Raw genomic sequence first — 20858 nt, 5'->3', positions numbered from 1 at the left:
ATTTTGGAGAATTAATCAAACAAACAAAAACCCAAGAACAGTCTTGGTTTTTTTTTTTTTAACAAAGAAGTACTCTTTTCCATTATATTTGTAATGAAAAAGGGATTCTTTTTGACTGGAGGATAATGTTATTTGCCCAAAACAATTTAAATTGGATGGGAGAAGTTTTCAACTGAAATGAACCTTAATAATTAAGAACCAATGTGATAACAAATACATAAGAAAACTTAACTATTGAGTTCAAATGGTTTGCCCAGTACTTATACTAGTGTGTAATGACACAGTGTAGAGCAGAACATAGTTCTTTCATTATTTATTCCAGAATTCTTTTTTCTTCAACTATGGATAAAACATCATAGAACTGAGCTTTAAATGGACTCAGAATAAAAACTACAACCAATGGTTCTAATTTTGGCTGTACACTAAAAACCTCTGGGAAACATATTTCTGTTTATTTAATAATACTTGTGTCTCAATCCCCAGAGATCAATTATATATCTTTACAAAGCTTATCAGGAGATTCAAATGAGCAGCCAGAACTGAGAATCACTGACCTGTGTTAACCAGAAGTATCACAACCATATTGTGAAATGATTCTTAAACTCTGATTCATTAAGAAGGTGACAAGAAGTCTGCTTTTTAGACTACCAACCAAGAAAAGCCCAGGACCAGATGGGTATACAGCGGAGTTTTACAAAACCTTTAAAGAAGAATTACTACCAATACTTTTCAAGTTATTTCAGGAAATACAAAAAGAGGGAGCTCTTCCAAATTCATTCTATGAGGCCAACATCACCCTGATTCCGAAACCAGACAAAGACACCTCAAAGAAAGAAAACTACAGACCAATATCTCTAATGAACGTAGATGCAAAAATCCTCAATAAAATTCTGGCGAATCGAATACAAAAACACATCAAAAATCATCCCTGGGATGCAAGGATGGTTCAATATACGGAAATCAATAAATGTTATTCACCACATCAATAGACTTAAAGATAAGAACCATATGATCATCTCGATAGACGCAGAGAAAGCATTCGACAAAGTACAGCATCCCTTTATGTTCAAAACACTAGAAAAACTAGGGATAACAGGAACTTACCTTGACATTGTAAAAGCTATCTATGCTAAGCCTCAGGCTAGCATCATTCTGAATGGACAAAAGTTGAAGGCATTCCCTCTAAAATCTGGAACAAGACAGGGATGCCCTCTCTCACCACTTCTATTTAATTTAGTCCTTGAAATACTAGCCAGAGCAATTAGACAGACAAAAGAAATTAAAGGCGTAAAAATAGGAAAAGAAGAACTTAAATTATCACTATTTGCGGACGACATGATTCTAAACCTAGAAGACCCAAAAGGGTCTACAAAGAAACTACTAGAACTAATAAATGAATTCAGCAAAGTGGCAGGATATAAAATCAACACGCATAAATCAAAGGCATTTCTGTATATCAGCGACAAAACTTCTGAAACGGAAATGAGGAAAAACACTCCATTCACAATATCCTCAAAAAAAATAAAATACTTGGGAATCAACCTAACAAAAGAGGTGAAAGATTTATACAATGAAAACTTCAGAACCCTAAAGAGAGAAATAGAAGATCTTAGAAGATGGAAAAATATACCCTGTTCATGGATAGGCAGAACTAACATCATCAAAATGGCGATATTACCAAAAGTTCTCTATAGGTTTAATGCAATGCCAATCAAAATCCCAATGGCATTTCTTGTAGAAATAGATAAAGCAATCATGAAATTCATATGGAAAAATAAAAGACCCAGAATAGCAAAAGCAATTCTAAACAGGAAGTGTGAATCAGGCGGTATAGCGATACCAGATTTCAAACTATATTACAGAGCAATAGTGACAAAAACAGCATGGTACTGGTACCAAAACAGGTGGGTGGACCAATGGTATAGAATAGAGGACACAGAGACCAATCCACAAAATTACAACTATCTTATATTTGATAAAGGGGCTAAAAGCATGCAATGGAGGAAGGATAGCATCTTCAACAAATGGTGTTGGGAAAACTGGAAATCCATATGCAACAAAATGAAACTGAATCCCTTTCTCTCGCCATGCACAAAAGTTAACTCAAAATGGATCAAGGAGCTTGATATCAAATCAGAGACTCTGCAACTGACAGAAGAAAAAGTTGGCTCCGATCTACATATTGTGGGGTCGGGCTCCAAATTCCTTAACAGGACACCCATAGCACAAGAGTTAATAACAAGAATCAACAAATGGGACTTACTTAAACTAAAAAGTTTTTTCTCAGCAAGAGAAACAATAAGAGAGGTAAATAGGGAGCCTACATCCTGGGAACAAATTTTTACTCCTCACACTTCAGATAGAGCCCTAATATCCAGAGTATACAAAGAACTCAAAAAATTAGACAATAAGATAACAAATAACCCAATCAACAAATGGGCCAAGGACCTGAACAGACACTTCTCAGAGGAGGATATACAATCAATCAACAAGTACATGAAAAAATGCTCACCATCGCTAGCAGTCAGAGAAATGCAAATCAAAACCACCCTAAGATACCATCTCACTCCAGTAAGATTGGCAGCCACTATGAAGTCAAACAACAACAAGTGCTGGCGAGGATGTGGAGAAAAGGGTACACCTGTACATTGCTGGTGGGACTGCAAATTGGTGCGGCCAATTTGGAAAGCAGTTTGGAGATTCCTGGGAAAGCTGGGAATGGAACCACCATTTGACCCTGCTATTGCCCTTCTCGGACTATTCCCTGAAGACCTTAAAAGAGCATGCTACAGGGATACTGCCACATTGATGTTCATAGCAGCACAATTCACAATAGCTAGACTGTGGAACCAACCCAGATGCCCTTCAATAGATGAATGGATAAAAAAAATGTGGCATTTATACACCATGGAATATTACGCAGCACTAAAAAAACAACAAAATCATGGAATTTGCAGGGAAATGGATGGCACTAGAGCAGATTATGCTTAGTGAAGCTAGCCAATCCCTAAAAAACAAATACCAAATGTCTTCTTTGATATAATGAGAGCAACTATGAACAGAGTAGGGAGGAAGAGCAGGAAGAAAAGATTAACTTTAAACAGAGACGTGAGATGGGAGGTAAAGGGAGAGAAAAGGGAAATTGCATGGAAATGAAGGGAGACCCTCATTGGTATACAAAATTACATATAAGAGGTTGTGAGGGGAATGGTAAAATAAACAAGGAGAGAAATGAATTACAGTAGATGGGGTAGAGAGAGAAGATGGGAGGGGAGGGGAGGGGGGATAGTAGGGGATAGGAAAGGTAGCAGAATACAACAATTACTAATAGGGCATTATGTAAAATTGTGGATGTGTAACCGACGTGATTCTGCAATCTGCATTTGGGGTAAAATTGGGAGTTCATAACCCACTTCAATCTAATGTATGAAATATGATATGTCAAGAGCTTTGTAATGTTGTGAACAACCAATAAAAAAAAAAGATTAAACACCGTAGAAATAAGTGTAAAAAAAAAAAAAGAATTGTAATGCAAAAAAAGTATGTGTATAAAGACATGAATTGGTGTGAACATACTTTATACAAAGATATGAAAAATTGTGCTCTTTATGTGTATGAATTGTAATACATTCCACTGTCATGTATTTAAAATAAATAAATAAAAGAAGTCTGCTTTTTAAACTATGTCTGCTTCAAGTAGAAAACTGAAGCACTGAGAGAAACATGCAGCTTGTATACACTGACATAGCTGACTAGTTATAATAACTAGATTAATAACTAGCGTTATTGCCAGGGTTGCAGCAACCATTAAATATTTCAAACATCACTTTGTGAAATTTCATGTCAATTCACGGAGGTACAAAGAAGAGACACATTAGCGTTGGACAGAAATTTGAAGGCTAAAAACAAGGTAATTTATTTGACAAAGAGAAAGACCCAGAGAAGGGATGTGACTTGCCAAAAGCAACAAGTTTAGTTAGTGGCAAAGTCCAGATAATCCAATAAGAGGACTGAAACCTCCACTTTCTTTTTAAAATTAAATACAATGGAATAATTTAGAAAATGTACTGTTCAATGAAATGGTTCTATATACATACATATGCACTAGGTCATGACAGAAAACATATTTTTCTTATGATTGTGGTTTTAAAAAAGTTTAGAAAAACACTGTACTCTGTAATTCTCTGCAATAGATGGAATCAACAACAGAGTCTTTAGGCCACAGAGGTTTATTTTCCCAGTGGTGCTCCAATGCCCCTTTAAAAGTCAAATCATCATTATTGAGCTATTATACACACACACACACACACACACTCTCACTCTCTCTCTCTCTCTCTCATTTATTTATTTAGGTACTGAGGATTGAACCCAGGGGTGTCTAACCACTGAGCCACATCCCCAGCCCTTTTTAAACATTTTATATAGAGACAGGGTCTCACTGAGTTGCTAAGTGCCTCCATAAGTTGCTGAAGCTGGCTTTGAACTTGCAGTCCTCCTACCTAGGCATCCCAAGGTTCTGGGATTACAGGCGTGGGCCACAGTACTCTCTTAGCTATTATATTTTAAAAGGTATTCCAAGAAGAAATGATAATCTAAGCCCCATTATAGAGTCTAATCTTATAATAAGAAAAACCCTTTCAGTTTTATTCATTTTAAATGGAAAGATACTGGTTCTCTATGCATATTTCATATTTTATGCTTTTCAATGATATGATTTCATAAAAATTACCTGGTGTTCTGCTTCCTGGAACTTTCATGTACAACTGAACTGTGTTCATGCCCAGTATGGTATGACCAACGTGGCTTAAAAGATTTCCTGCTGATACGACACGCACAAAAGCAGGAAGTTTAGTCAGCTCATGTAGCTGCAACTTCCATCTGCAATAAAATAGATCAAGAGTTATAATTAAATATGTAAGTATTTTACTTTTGCATAGAAAATGCTTAAATTTTTAAATTTTTTTCAAAGAGAAATTCCTATGAAAAGAAGCATAAAAACTATGGACCAAGTAAATGAGTGAAAAGAAATTAATTTTCTATTTTTTATAGTTGTGTTGTAGAATCATATTTCATTAATAAGTATTTTTATAATTCTTTTTTAAAAATTATTTTTATTTTTTTACATGGTGCCGAGAATCAAACCCAGTACCTTACACATTCCAGGCAAGTGCTCTACCACTGAGCCATAACCCCAGCTCCATAATTCTATTTCATATAATTAATAAATGTGATTTTATAATTCTGTAATTAACATCAAGTCAGGGTCTTACTGTAAAAACTGTACCAGGGTTTTAAGTAAAAAAATAATAACAAAGTCTAGCAAAAAAAAATCATTTTTTACCTTATTCTCTCATATAACAACTTTAAAAAACTGACAAGGAATGAAATACAAAAGGAAGCTATAGGGCTGAGGATGTGGCTCAAGCGGTAGCACGCTCGCCTGGCATGCGTGGGGCGCTAGGTTCGATCCTCAGCACCACATAAAAATAAAATAAAGATGTTGTGTCTACCGAAAACTAAAAAATAAATATTTAAAAAAAATTCTCTCTCTTAAAAAAAAAAAGGAAGCTACAGACTATCTTCATCTTTAGAAGGCTACTCCTTTGCATCATTTCAGAGAAATATTACCATGAGGACTTACTTTTTGTCATCAGACAGGTCAATGTTGGTCCCGAACTTTATGGTCTTAAAGGGTCCTTTCCTCCTCCTCCCAGAACTTAAGAAGAGAGAGACAATATTAAAAACATGCCTTGTAAAAGAAATATGAGGTGAACATTAAAAAATGACTTACTTATCTGAAGATGTAGATTCACTATCTGAGTGGTCTTTATGGTGACTTCTTTTCTCATTTTCTTCCTATAAGAAGAAAAGTGTTCTACCTTAGTATTTCACAACTGGCTATCATTTTCATCATACAACTAAAAAAAGTTCACATCTGGATTGAATGGTATTATCTATGTTTTGAAACTAAGTTTCTATAGGCATCTTACACATAAAATTTCTTCAAAGACGTAAGATAATAATTTAAAGACAGACCCCAAAAAATTCAAATCTACTTGGCATGGTATCCAACTTCTTCCACCAGCTACAAAGTTACATTATAGATTCTCATATTTGCTCCATTTTCAAGAGGAGAGAAAATTTAAGTGGAAAGGCCTGATAAGTCTCAACCTTGATGATAAATGATAAATGTTCTAAGCTCCCAGAGACATGTGCACAAGTACATAGCCATATATGCATAAAAACAGAGGGTAAGATGTTTCTACTCTTGATTATGGACAAATGGAAGAAGTTGTTCCTGGGTTAAATCTTTATTACACAATGGATTATAAACATGACAGAACATTTACAAAATCAGTATGGAAATTAAGTGCTGAAAAATATAGCGCTTCTCAATGCAAATATACTTTCATTTATAATTCTTGTGTCACAAATGTGGTATCTTTTAAACACTGTTCCATGATCTATGAGTTAGTAATGATTACTAACACTGTGGCTTCCTTCCCTTTAAATGTATAATTTCTGAACATTTGTCAAATTTTCATATATTCTACTCCATGCCTCAAAGCATATTAAAAGACCATCCTTCCTTTGGTTACAGGTCTTTTCCCATTTAAATATTCTGCCTCTTATTATCTTTGCTTTTTTAACTCTTTGTCCAAATCTTCCTTGGATATTCTTTGAACACTGCTTAATGTTTTGGTCTATCCTGACCAAAATATTACTAAGTAGTTGAAGCATCTTAAAAATGTTCACTATGGAGATGGATATGGACAATGCATTCAGTGTAACTCATGGAAGTTGCAGGATAGATTTTTACTAGATGAATTTGCCCCCCCCCCTCCTTTTGGTAGCATATAGGGACCAGCAGTGGGAAAGGAACACAAATACATAATTTATAGGTAAAATGCTGCCTTGACTGAAAAACGTGAACTCAGGGTACAATTCTTAATAGACAAACAAATTTAATGAATTACATACTAAACACTTTCAGTCACATATTAAACATCAGCTATAGGACATGTGAAGAAGAAACAACTTAGCACAGACAAGTATTTCAGTAATATCTTTAATAAACTCATTTCTGTGGGTGTTTTATGTTTACTTTGTGGGAGAATTCACAAAGTTCTCCTTATACTACTAGAGGATTTTAGAAATGCTTTAGTGTTGAAAGTTTTATATAGGTCTTTTAATAATAATTCTATTTATTTTTCAAATTTTATAATTCTCCATATCTTTTGAAATAATTCTTCTAAATTTCTACCTCACCTTCAGCTTTCTCTTATGGGCTAAGATTGGTAGCCAAAATACTAAGCTTCTGAGAGTTGTCTATCAGATAATAATAGTAAGGCAGAAAAAAAAATGATGAGATATAAGACTAGGAATTTTGCAAGCATAAAGCATACTTGAGCCTTGCTTTATTTACTTGATAAATTACTGGTTCTCAACCAGGGACAATTTTGCCCTCTAGGAGTATGTGGTATGTCTAGAGATACTTTAGAGTCCAAGAATACTACTAGATATCCTACAACACAAAGAACAACCCCCAAAACAAAGAATTATACTGCTCTAAATAGAAATATCCCAGAAATGAAGGATGTTTTTGGCTAGACAGTCATTTTATTTCTCCTCAATGATATTTACTATACTTTATCAGCCCATAGGATTGATTAGACTTAACTAAGAGCAAACATCATAGAAATTACAAGGTATTTTATATAATACAAAATAATGAAATGCTTATAAAAATAATGTGTCCTTTCAAAACTCCAAAATAAAATAAGTTTTAAAAGTCTAAAATAATCTTCAGGAAGAAAATACTTACTCTCAATGATTCTTGGAATGAAGAAGCTTGGTATTGTGCATATTTAGCAATCGTAGTATGAGATCTATTACTTTCACAATGCCAGATTTTCTTTGTTCCAGTGGGATCCCAGTTTTCATCTGCTGGTTGCAACAACTGTGTCCTCACTTCTACCATATGTTCATTGTTAGCTTCCACCAAAGTTTTAGTAGAGAAAAGTCCCAGGTCTTTATAAACAAATAAAAAATAATTAGTAAATAAAATCTATATTTAGAATAATGTTTTAAAGTTGCACCTCCTTTTTTAAGAAAAAGATAAATTATAGTACAGCACCTGGTTCCCCTAAAAACTAACTAGGCTCTATATATACTCTAAGCTAGGTATCAAGTTTGCAGAATCATACAGTGAAGCCCCAGGCTTAACTGTCATGCCATCTCAACAGACAAGTGTCCAAAGATCAAAGTTTCATTTATGTAATTTCTGCTGACAGGAAATACTTACGGGCTATAGTACATATCAGTAACATCTCACCCACTTTTTATACTCAAAATTTCTTCTATGAGTTAACCTAAGTCACAATTATATAATTAAACCAAAATAAAAGCTAATTTAAAAACTACCACAAAATTACCAGTAACCAATATCACTATCACAAATTCAAATAATGAATGAAAAATGTGATAGATTTTTTTCCATTTCTCTGAGACAAGAAAATGTTAAAATGAAAATATTTTTAAAAATGGAAAAATAAAACAAAAGTTATCTACCAGTGATTTAGAAGATAAAAGTAAAAAATAAATTATACAAACATTTTTCTTTTTTATTTAAAGCTTACCTAACTTAAGAGCTCCAGCAAGGCCACGTATTACTGTAACAGGGTTGTTTGGATTTGTACAAAATTGATGTAATGGAGGAAAGAAAGCATCACGTTTATTTTCCAACTGCAAAATTAAAACACGTGGTTAGATCTCAGGAAAACAGCTTTTATTTAAATGATATGTCCCAAATTCATACTCGTTATTTAATGAGATTAAAATAATGTATCATATGTGTTGATATTTCTATCTTACAGGATTTTATCATTATGTCTCTTGATTCTAGTTTTAATTAGATAGTAACCACATACATTTCTCATTTTGCTATATCTTGAAAAAAATATGTGGGAGAAATAAAACATAAACATCAAAATCAAGGTGTGTTAAGTATTATTCAGTCTTAAAAAGGATCACATGTTATGAATAAACCCAGAGGACATTATGCTAAGTGAAATAAGCCAGTCATAAAAAGACTAATATTCTATGATTCCACTTATTTGAGGCATATAAAGTGGTCAAATTCATAGAAGCACAAAGTGAAATAGAGGTTGACAGGGACTGAGAAGAGTGGGGAAAAGAGGTTTTGTTTAATGAATAGATTTTCAGTTCAGCAAGATGTAAAAGTGCCAGAAACGGGTTGCATAATGATGTGAACATGCTTAATCCGAATAACTGTACATCCAGAAATGGTTAAAATGGTAAATTTCATGCTATGTGCTTTAAAAAAAAATCACAAGAAAGTAGGGGAATAAAGAAAATCAAAATATTTTAAAAATATATCCTCAAAATGAAGTAGGCTAAAGAAGACCCATAAGATAGATTTCAATTGTGCATTTTTCCCCTTGGACCTCAGTTAAAAATGTTTTATTACACATCCATCCCACTACTTCCCTTTACAAAAAAGGGATTAATAACTACTCATTGGAGGAAAGATTACTACCAACTGGCCTCCACAGAGCAAAAGGGCCAAATTTCTAAAACTCAAGTATCATTTATATATGCAAGTTAATTCTAAGTACATTATCCTAACTTTATATGTACTTTATAAAAATGTTTTGCATTTGAGGTTGAAGTTTGAAGATGGAAGGAAATGCAACAGCAGGATCTATTTAGAAACAAACATAAAAGAGGAATTGCTTAGATTTCACACTAATAATCTTCCTGTATTGCTTACCCAGATTTCTATAAAGTAAACCTAATATCCAGTTTTTAAAAATATTTTTAGTTGTAGATGGACACAATACCTTTATTTTGTTTATTTAGTTTTTTATGTGGTGCTGGGGGTCAAACCCAGTGCCTCACACATGCTAGGCAAACGCTCTACCACTGAGCCACAACCCCAGGCCTAATATCCAGTTTAAAATATTTCAAATAACCTACTAAGCTTTTTAGTAGGTTAGTATATACATCTATTATCACATATTTGGTTCTCAAAACACTTTTTTTTGCAGTAGATAATCTTTTTTCTTTTGGTAGATGTATAAAACAAAATGAACATTAAGGTCCACACAACTAGTAGAATGCAGATATAAAACCCAATTTACTCAAAAAAAAAAGTCCATACATTTAGCTAGCTTTTGCCTAATATAGCTCAAAAATCAAAGCAGTAAAAATATTTTTCACATTCTAATACAATGATAGTTAATAGCTAAGAAGGCATTTATAAAATGTTATTGCAAAAGCCTTTTCAATACATCTCCCCCTTGCCTGGATATTCACACTGTTACCAATAATTCTAACACTTTCTAAAGGGCATCCATGTTGACTTAAACAAAGATTTTATGAAAAACAGGCAGGTGCAAATACTGGTTTGATTGATTTCTAGTCAGTTAATTCAGACTTACATAAATACTAGGTGTAGGTGGATTCAACTTGTCCTTTGGCAAGGGAGGGTATGGTGAAGATGGTGGTCTTGGAGGAGGACATTTATCCAACAAAATGCTACTATTAGACAGGCCATTTTTACCTAGATTCCTTTAAAAAAAAAAAAAAAAGGAGGAGGAGGAATAAATCAGCTATATGTTTACTTAGAAAACAAACAAAAAAAAATCCTGAATTAAGTCCTAATTAAACGACTAGGTATTTATACAAATCTATAGAATTTCGATCCATCAGGAAAAAACTAAGAATGATTATTTCAGCAAATACTTATTTTGATTCCTATATCTTTCACTGAAGAAAAACAAAAGCATAATACATGGATTACTGATGACATTCTTTATTTTGTTTGTAATTTTCCAATGTATTTTCTTCACCTAAAGAACAAATATGGGCTCCAATTTCCTTCTACTATAAGATTCTTTTCCATCAAATGTTGAAATGTTAACCTGACCAATAAATGTCTAGATAATAATAAAATATGTCTCTCTTCTTATGTCTCATCTTAACAATTGTAACCAGAATCTTTGTGATAACTCTCAGAGTTTTTTTCCTTTCTTTTCTCAAATTTAAAAAGATTTCTTTTTTTACAACTTCTTAGCTAATAAAATTCAACAAGACTTCCATCTATTAAACTTTACATCAAAGTATACTAATTTTTTTAAACAATGTGTATAGTTGCTATTCATTCTAAGATGCTACATTTCATCATTACTTATTAGTATTTAGGGTTTCTTTTCCCTTAATAAATGTATCATACTTATTAAAATTATAAATTCTTAAGATATGATAGAATTATTCCCAATCTGTAATTCTTTTCATGTAAGAAAAAAATGAAGATATTCCTAATTTCTTAAAATTTCTACCCAATTTAGAAAATCAGTAAGAAATAATCCTGAGTTTTCTAATCATTTTAGGTTAACTAACTTACCTCATCAAATTATCACAAGTTCAAAACCAGTCAATGCATTAAAATATCAAGTAGTTTTAACATATTACAATTTCAATAAGAGTGAAAATTAAAATTAATATGGGAAGTCAAAAATTCAGTAACTTTATTTCCTGAAGAAGGACTTAGCTACTTTTTGTTTCAAATTATAGAAACATACTTGTTGGAACAAAATTAAACTTCCTTATTTTACTATGTTTTTGATACCTTGAAGAAATCTTATGAATCATCTGTTCTAGTTGGCGCTAATGTAAAATAAGTCTTGAAATTCCACTGCTATAAATGGTTGAGTTATCCTAAATCACACCATAGGTGTCTTACTTAATTTTTTCAACTACAACTGGAAGTAAAACCAAAATGTTCATGACACATCACAAAGGAATAAATTAAGTTTAAAATAATTGACTTAAGTACAGTATGTGAAATTGCTGTTAAAGTACAATTTTTAGCTTGTCTAACAATTAAAGACTGAACAAATAAATAGTCTACCCAATGCCAATTTTCAACATCTCTCCACAAAAGAATAAGTATTCTGTACATTTAAAGATAAAGATATAGGATTTTTCCAAGTTTTAATATTAAGATATAAAATTGGTATAATTAGTTTTCATGCTGAATTGTACCTCTGCCACTCTTTAACTCCTGAACAACAAAATGTTTCAGAATACATAAAATTTGTTTTTCAAAAAAGGAGATGGATATAGTACTATTTGTATTGATCAATATTTTTAAAAATTGAAAGATATGAACCATGTATTAAAAGCCAACTTCACTATAAAACAGCATCACACGCTAATTAAATATGGCACCAAAATTTAAGTTTCTACAACATTCTGGGCATTTATGAGACTAGAAAATGGGGTTTGGCAGCTTAGTAGAATTGCCTATTTCTATCATTTCTACGGTTCTGTGACAGTGTTTTTGTTTTTTATTTTTTAAGAAAAAATGGGAAAGAAAACAATGGAAAATGTTGCTGACTATATTTTAAAATAGAAAAGAAAAAAAGGAGGCATGATTAGGAATGCTGATAATGATTTAACCATTTGAATGTTGGTTGCAATTACAATTTAAACCATAAAAGAAGCAAAAGTAACTGCCTTTTCATGTGTAACACTGACCACTGCAACAATAAGACAAACTAAACCAGGTTAAAAAATAATCATTACTTTAGAAAGCTAAGTAGGCATGTGAAAATAAAAGGGTACTAAGATTAAATAGCACAAACAATTCATATCCAGCAGTTTCTTTTTGTGTTTCAAATATTGACCACTTGCCTATTAAAATCAAGTCTGAAACAAAAAGAAGTTTCCCTGAAGGAGATGATGTTTATGAACATATGTCTATATAGTGACTATAATCACTATGTAGTGATTTAAGTTTTCTACTTAAAATATGCTTGTCAATCCTAATGTAGAGGGCATTAGGATTAATAGGATAAATAACAGGAATAAATTACCTTCTGAATACTGTTTAGAATACCTCAAATCCAATAATGAAACTTTAATATAAAAATGCAAAGTAGAGAGAAAAGGAATTGAAGAAAGAAGCAGGTACTAGAAAGGATTTATATATTGTCCCACTTTAAATCTTTTTATTCCATTTTAAAACTGTTCCTAAGCCAAGCAGAATAGGAAGAAATTAATGGTTGCCCAATTATTTGAAATAGTGACATAAATTTACTTTCAAATTTTTCCTCTACCAAATTATATGAAGCAAATGTCCATATTAGGACTCAAAAATAAAATGGAAGATTATAATCTTTAATATATTAAGAAATGCAATTGACTAGGCACCTGTAAGTATAAAACTTTATTAATGAAAACTACTACTATACAGTTTAAAACTTGGGGAACAGAACACAGTACCATGGAACTCTTTCTGACAGTATTCCTCCAGAAAACCCTTAGGTTCCATATAGTCCATGATGTTAATTTTAGACCACTCAATTTCTCTCCATTTTCTAACAACTGTACTGAGTATACAGAGAGGAGATAAAGGAGGAAGCCCCCTGCTCCAGCAGAATGGAATCAACAGCAGTAGCTAAGAAAGTGGACAGAAGCCACAGCAGCTGAGTAGGAAGCAGGCAGAAAGCAATCAGATTAGCAGTGAGTCAAGGCACTGTGTCCCCAGAGAGCCAGGTATAACTCTTGATCTGAACACTCCTACTATTTTTAAAAGGGCCCACAGTTGAAGTACATGAAAGTGTAAAAGCTAAACAAAAGGACTAATAACAAAATCTCTAAAGTAAAAATTTCTAAAGAGTCAAATGTACTATATGCTTTGGAAGAATTTGATTTAGAGATCACCCAATGTGGCATTAAATACTGACATGTAAAAATACTGTAAGAAAGTTAAGATTAATGATAATGGTCATCATGTTGTAGGCTGCTGAGGAAAACGCTGCCAGCAATGTGGACCCAATAGACAAAATAATAAAAGAAGAAAAAGATGTATTTCTCTACTTGCATCTACTCATTTTTCTACTATGCAGAAAAATTAAGGATTACAGCTAAATAGTTAATAATGAAAAGTAATACATAAAATACATTCAAACTCTTTATAAAGTATATTTATAGTAAAGTTCCAGTACCACAATTAAAGTGGTAGATTTAAATTAATTGAAACTTATTTAAAATTAATTCTTCCCTTTACTCCATTGCCCCTACTCCATGCCTCTCAAAAGTAACTATATAAAAATGCAAATTTTAATTTTTATCTCGACCATTCATTAGTGACAAACATTTAATGGTGGACCCAGGATATCTTCTAATAAAACAATTTAATAGAAAGGATAACCATACTTTTAGATAAACAACAAATAAAACACATTAACCACTAGTAGCTGCAGGAAGAGATTATATAAATGTTAAATGAGAACTGTTCTGAACTTTAAAAATGCAATATAAGCTATATTAAGTGGTCAATGTAGACAACTAGAGCTAATGTTTATATTTTCTACGTATGGAATGCTCTGTTATTTTATTACAATCTACAGCTAAATAAAGGTTTTTCTAAAAACCTACTATATTGCTGCTAAAATTTAAAATTCAATGTTTTAGAAAATACTGCAGAAATATGTGCTTCTCCTAAGTATGTTAACTTTCATCCAAGATTTATTCATGTATAGAGAAAAACAACAATTTAAAAAATTAAATAGGTGCCATGCATAATGAAAAGGTCATTAAGAATCTATATGTTGCCAGGTGCGGTGGCACTTGCCTGGAATCCCACTGGCTCTGGAGGCTGAGGCAGGAGGATCACAGGTTCAAAGCCAGCCTCAGCAACTTGGTGAGACTGTAAGCAACCTAGTAAAACCTCGTCTCAAAATAAAAAATTAAAAAAAATAAAAATGGCTGGGGATGTGGGTCAGTGGTTAAGCATCCCTGGTATTAAAAAAAAAAAAAAAAAAAAGAATCTATATGTCTTCCAAATACCAAAGAAAATGGTGCTGCCTGAACTTTTGATTCTTCTTCTTCTTCTTCTTCTTTTTGAATAGGAGACTCATCTCTTCCTAAGTTTCAGAGGCCCTGTCTTTACAAAACTAGCAGAATATAGTTGCCCCTTCCAGAATAACACTCTTTCATGTCTCTCCATTCCCCCCGACCTCTTCCTCTTCTATCTGCTTTATAACTTCTTCTAGATTTAAATAAAACAGTCCAGTTTTCTTAACTGTAAACTGAGATTATCCTTGATAACTGCTGAGGTTCATTCATAGCCTAACATTTAACAGGCTACGATCAAAAGGTTTTGTTTACTAAGTTCAGACAATCCTCAGCTCTCTGCCTTAAACAAAAGGTTTGCCAGACCTTGTGTTTTGGTCAAATGTGATTTAACCCATTCCCATGTTTCAATCCCCAGAGCAGTCAATCACACTGAAGCAGACAACCCTAGTAACCAGTAGAGGGCAGTAACCGCACACTCAGACACACCCATTCAGATGAAGTCATTTACAGAAATCCTTTTCACATCTGATACATCAATAAATATGACCACAACATCCAAGCTTAACAAAGCTTCTGTCAAACTCTTACTTTAAATGAACTACTACACCATCTTTTTCTTACTTCCCTTATCTTAAAAGATCCAAATCACATTTCAGCGTTCCGATCAGGCCAGTAAGTAGTCAAACATTTTCACTCTGTGATGAACTTTCCCACACTAACCTGCATGCCTTCAGAACTTCTGCTGAGCTGGGGTATATAGACACAGACATTGATGGTATGATCTGAGGACTAGGTTTGTGGCTAACCAAAAGCAGATCTGTTTTCATGGGGCTCTGAGATTCTTCCATTCCTTCTCCATTAATTGTGTGTAGCCCACTGTGAGGGCTGTTAAGGCTGGTAACACTGTTTGTGGTTGTCTGCTCAGTGGATTTAGGAGAAGGTGTTGCTGTGGAAATGGCTGAAGACGGTGAAGAGGCAACAGAATTATCAGTCTTTGTATGAACAGCTGGGTGGATGTTATTGACTTTGTCACAGGTTCCAGTACCCACATTGTTATTGGCTTTTCCCATCAACAAGGCAGAGAGCTGAGGATTGTCTGAACTTAGTAAACCTGGTGACTTAGAATCTCCATGGCTAGGACTGCAAACAGCATCTGCCATCACCTGATGGACATGATTAGGAAGTCCCTCTACACTGGCAGTGCTGTTAGATGTCTCTCCAGTGTGCCTGCTTGTTTCAGGCACCGTCAATGTGTTTCCTGAAGGCTTGCTCTCTTTGGTTAAGGTAATGCCTTGTTGTCCACCTGAGGTAGCAGTGTGAGAGGAGAGGTGATTGAGAGCAGCCCCCTGTGTTACTGAATTGCTAGGCAGGGTAGGATGTCCATTCTGATTCTGAATACCAGAGCCAGCTGCCTGGAGATGCTGGGAAGGCCCAGTGGAAGAGAGAGGTCGTTCACCATTAGGACCCGCCAAATGTGAACTCTGACCTTTGTGAAGCCCCTAAAAAGAAAGAAAAATCATTCAAATCTAATATTAAGCAAATTCGGAGGTCATATATGGAATTTAAAATATTAAAAAACAAAGCCACTAAGAACGAACATCTAATGGTATAAGATAATTTTACCCAATTCCTAAAGTTATCAAGGTGTTTCTTCATTTTTTTTGTGTGTGACAGAAGTTAGTTCACATGAAGCACTGAGAATTCTAAACTGTATATGTTATAAAATATAAAATTTCATCTCTAATATTAGGCATGGATTAAAGTATCATTAATAATTAAGGCCATAACCATAGATCAACATAAACCAACTCACTGGTATGTGATCTACTAACAGATTAATATGGAAAAGAATTCATTAAATCTTTAAAGTTACAATGAAAATACATCCTTCTTTAATTCAAATACCATTAAAGTACCTATATCCAATTAAGAGCAAAATTTTTAAATCTATGAAAAGATGTCAAGGAATAAGTTTTCCCAACTACTGGCCCACAATATATTAAAGACACTATATGTGTCCACAGAAGACATAGGAATAAACAACATTTTTCATCAACTTAATTCAAACACTTGGAAAATATACTGCTACTATGTAAGCAATCTGAGGGGGCAGTATACTACAGTTAGTAAAAGTTTCAAGTCCACAGGAAAGTCACTTAGGACATTTAATGAAATGAAGACAAGATAAATGGAACTAAGATGTACAATGTTTACCTGAAAATTGCCCCTGCTGCCGCAGAGAAACTTCTTTAAGAAGAATATTTCATTTTATTTTACTGACAAAATAATTAAGTCGGAAAGCTTAATTTTTCAACAATACTATTAACGTTGGAATTGTGAAACAATAATTTAGTAGTTTTCAATTGTTATATTTCAGATCAAAACTAGTAGTAGTTCACAAGGTTTATAAGATTATCATATATTAACTTATATTCCAACTAAATGGACACCAACCCCTCGAAAAAAATTTAAGACTTTTGTGTTTTGAGCTGAAAATTACATCAGTACCAAGATTAGAAGCATTTTGAAAGGTGAAATTTAACTTGTCAGTAATAAGCTATAAAGGAATAATAATTTAGGTGATGATATATTTATATGCAAAAGGCTGAATTTACATCTAATCTAGTTAAAATCAGCTAGCATGCCCCTAAAACAAGCTTCTTAAGCTAAAAATCTGAACTAATGATGTTTCTATTCAAGAAGCTTATCTACCTAAAAACTAAAAACCTAGGAACATAAAAAGTTGATACACATTAGTGATCATGTAAAGGAGTGCAATTAGATGATTAAATATGTAACTAAAAATTCAACCATAATAATAGCTGAAAGATGAAATCTGTTAAGTTACATGGAAACTTTTCATAAAGTAAAAATATTGATTATAAGCATATCCATATTTAAAGCATTATCCAAGAAAGTCTGGGTAAGTGAGCCAAAATTTCACTTATCATCAAATATTTAACTCAGAGGCTAACCATTCAACAAATACATTGATTTAATATGCAGACATGTGGTAAACTTGCTTATAACACCTTCTCTATCTGCAAGTCAAGACATTTTAAGCAATAAATTCAGAGTACTTACTGAAGAATCACCTATGATTTATATAATTTTACTTTCATATCTTGTTAGTTACCAAAAGCAAATTCTGAATAAACTATTCAAAACTATTAATGCAAGTTAACAACAGATCTATATTTCTTCCTATCACAAAAAGATCAAATGTGTATAATATATCATATAGGTTTGTCAATGGTTTAGTTTTCATTATGACTTCAGAAAAATATTTGAGTAAGTTTATATATGAGACAGTATATATAAAAAAATACTGTTTACTTGAGATCGATGCTTTTAATACCAGAGATAGAGGCTCTCCAGCTGTAGTGACATGGAGCAACCTCATTTGGGAAATGTGTGACCTGGAATCAGTTCAACAGTATTTTTAGACAACTTTCTCAATTTCATTACCTGAATTGTAACATTCCAACAGACGCTGGACTTGAGAGGCCTGTAAAACAAAGGCTGGAGCTCCCTGCCACTCAGTATTCTCAAGTCATTTAAGAAGGCCTGAAACCTGAGGTTTTGGTTTTGTTTTGTTCTCCCCACCCCCCATTATGTTTTTAAAGGATGGCAAATTTCCAGCAACTATATGTAAAAATATAATACAACCATATCTTGCAATCCTCACAATGGCTCCCATTTATTAACTACCAATTATACATTAGAACTTTTATAAGTATTTAAACAAAAATCTCATGTTATCCTCTTCCTTTAATGTTTAAAAACAATGAATTCCCAAAACCATATCCTCTGTTCACTGTAACAATTCTCTTTTCTTTCTTGTCAATTTCTTCCTCTCTACTAAATGCTTCCCATTAGTTTAGACTGCTTTCTCTCTCATTTTAAATTTAAAACAAAACAACTCTTGATCCTACCTACCCTTCAGCTATACTTCCTATTTATATAGCCTATATGACTCTGAGTGTCTGTGCTGGAATTGTCTATATTTGATACTTCCAGTTTTTTTTACTCCCATTTCATTTTGAAGGCAAGCCTTCTTCCCCCAACAATCCAATGAAATTGCTCTTATACAAAGGTTGGCAGATCTTTTCTGTAAAGGATCAGATAGAAAATATTCAGGCTTTGCAGATCATACGTTGTCACACATTCTTCATTTTTTTTTAAACAACCCTTTAAAAATGCAAAACCCATCTATTGCTCACTAGCTATTATTAATTAAAAAAAAAAAAAACAGATTGTAGGGCAGATTTTGCCTATACTCTGCAGTTTCTCAAGCCCAGCAATGTCACCAAATATCTCAGATGATCAATACCCAGTTCACCTTACTTGATCTATAAGCACTCTTTGATGTACACTTTGTTCATGACCTCCTCCTTGAAAGACTTTATTTGGCTTCAGATAATCACTACATTCTCCTAGATCTTCTACTACCTCACAGGTCAATCCTCTTTTGTTCCTCTTTGCTGGTTCTTAAATTTCCTGGCATATTAGACTAGAATGCCCCAAGGTTCAATAATGAGTTTTCGTCTCAACCTGTTTTTACCCCCTGGTGATACCCGAGGTATCCTCTATTCATCTAGTTTGTCTAGCTAGCTGAGACTTCTTTTTCTTACACCCCACTCTATGAGCTAATCTGTTGGATCTGCTTTCCTAATATACTCAGGTGTTGATCACTATCTACTGCTACAGAAATGAACATCTTGCTTATGATAGATACCACTGTAAACTAACAATGGGTTTGGGGGGACTATATGATCTATTTTCTTCTTTTGTATATATGTTAGAATACCTGTGTCTGGGGAAATTTTAGAGGAAAAGAAAATATATACGCATATACTGAATCACAATATCATAAGAAAACTGTAGTACTACAAAAATCCTCATAAAAACAGTTCCCTCAAGTTTTACTACTTCTTCTCTTAAAATGTATAAAACCAAATAAAGATAATACTATATGGGAGGACAAAAAAGCAGCTGGTCTACTACCTGAGTGGAGTTAGATAGTTGGTTTTTCCACGGCTCCTCTGCGCTGCTGGTCAGGTTTGTGCGGTTATGAGGTAGAGTGAGTGCGTTTCGCTGCAGGTAAGGCACGTTTCCATTACTTCCACTTCCTATTATGTGATTATTGCCTAACAAAATAGTGTCTGTACTTCCCAGCGTTCTTGATGTGCTACAGGGAACATGGCCTGCAGAAAAGGGTCCATTGGCCAAAGGCTGCCCAGGGCAGGCAGGACGAACTTCAGGCTGAGAGACGCTAGGCATTCTGGTCAGAGCAAGCTGCGGCTGCTGGCCAGAAACTGAGTTTGTAGGCAGTGATGAGTCAGCTGTTGGCCCATTAAGAATCCCACTAGATCGTACCTGTGCAACTCCTGTTTGTCTCATCTGTCAAAACAAATGAAAAGTAAATGCTGTGTGTGTGGTCCATGGGAAACAGAATCAGAATGTGAAGATGAATAATCAGGTAGTCTCTGATTTAACCCTAATATTTTGCTAGGTTGAAAAATAGCAATGCTAAAAATAAGAAATTGTATTTATTCACATATAAGAAGCAGAAATGTTTCCTATCCCCACAACATGTATACTCAGAAAAATGAGAAATTATATCCCATCTATGTATGATATATCAAAGTGCATAAATACATTCTCCTGTTATGTATAACTAATTAAAATAAAATTTTTTTAAAAAGGCAAAAATGTTTCACTTTAAAGAAACATCCCATTAGTAATCACTAAAGAAAGCAGTTGAAAATTATGAAATCTACAATTTAGCATATTTCATTGCATAATCATCTCCACTGCATTAACATATTCACAAGTGTCTTAATCTTTCACCAAAGAGTTCAGTAATAAATTTTTTAAGTAACACTAGCATAAATTTAAAATGGTCACATCCCACATTTTTGCAAAGAGAAAAAGGGAAGGGGCAAAAAAATTCGTGATGATTCTTC

General features: G+C 33.4%; 1 protein-coding gene across 10 annotated transcripts in view; it reads right to left on the bottom strand.

Annotated features, from left to right (window-relative positions):
- Nucleotides 1-20858, bottom strand: part of KDM6A (lysine demethylase 6A) — a 222094-nt gene that overhangs the window by 24729 nt on the left and 176507 nt on the right. For all 10 annotated transcript variants that reach the window (XM_081276471.1, XM_081276463.1, XM_081276462.1 and 7 more), the window contains 8 exons: nucleotides 19897-20292; nucleotides 15610-16388; nucleotides 10464-10593; nucleotides 8640-8745; nucleotides 7826-8031; nucleotides 5792-5856; nucleotides 5642-5716; nucleotides 4730-4878 (listed from right to left, as the gene is read on the bottom strand). In XM_081276471.1, the coding sequence (XP_081132597.1) occupies nucleotides 4730-4878; nucleotides 5642-5716; nucleotides 5792-5856; nucleotides 7826-8031; nucleotides 8640-8745; nucleotides 10464-10593; nucleotides 15610-16388; nucleotides 19897-20292 (1906 nt within the window). The remainder of the gene's footprint in view (nucleotides 1-4729; nucleotides 4879-5641; nucleotides 5717-5791; nucleotides 5857-7825; nucleotides 8032-8639; nucleotides 8746-10463; nucleotides 10594-15609; nucleotides 16389-19896; nucleotides 20293-20858) is intronic.

The sequence above is a fragment of the Spermophilus citellus genome (assembly GCF_964194105.1).
Source record: "Spermophilus citellus genome assembly, chromosome: X".
In the NCBI taxonomy this organism is placed as follows: domain Eukaryota; kingdom Metazoa; phylum Chordata; class Mammalia; order Rodentia; family Sciuridae; genus Spermophilus; species Spermophilus citellus.
This window is presented reverse-complemented; position numbering and strand designations above follow the sequence as displayed.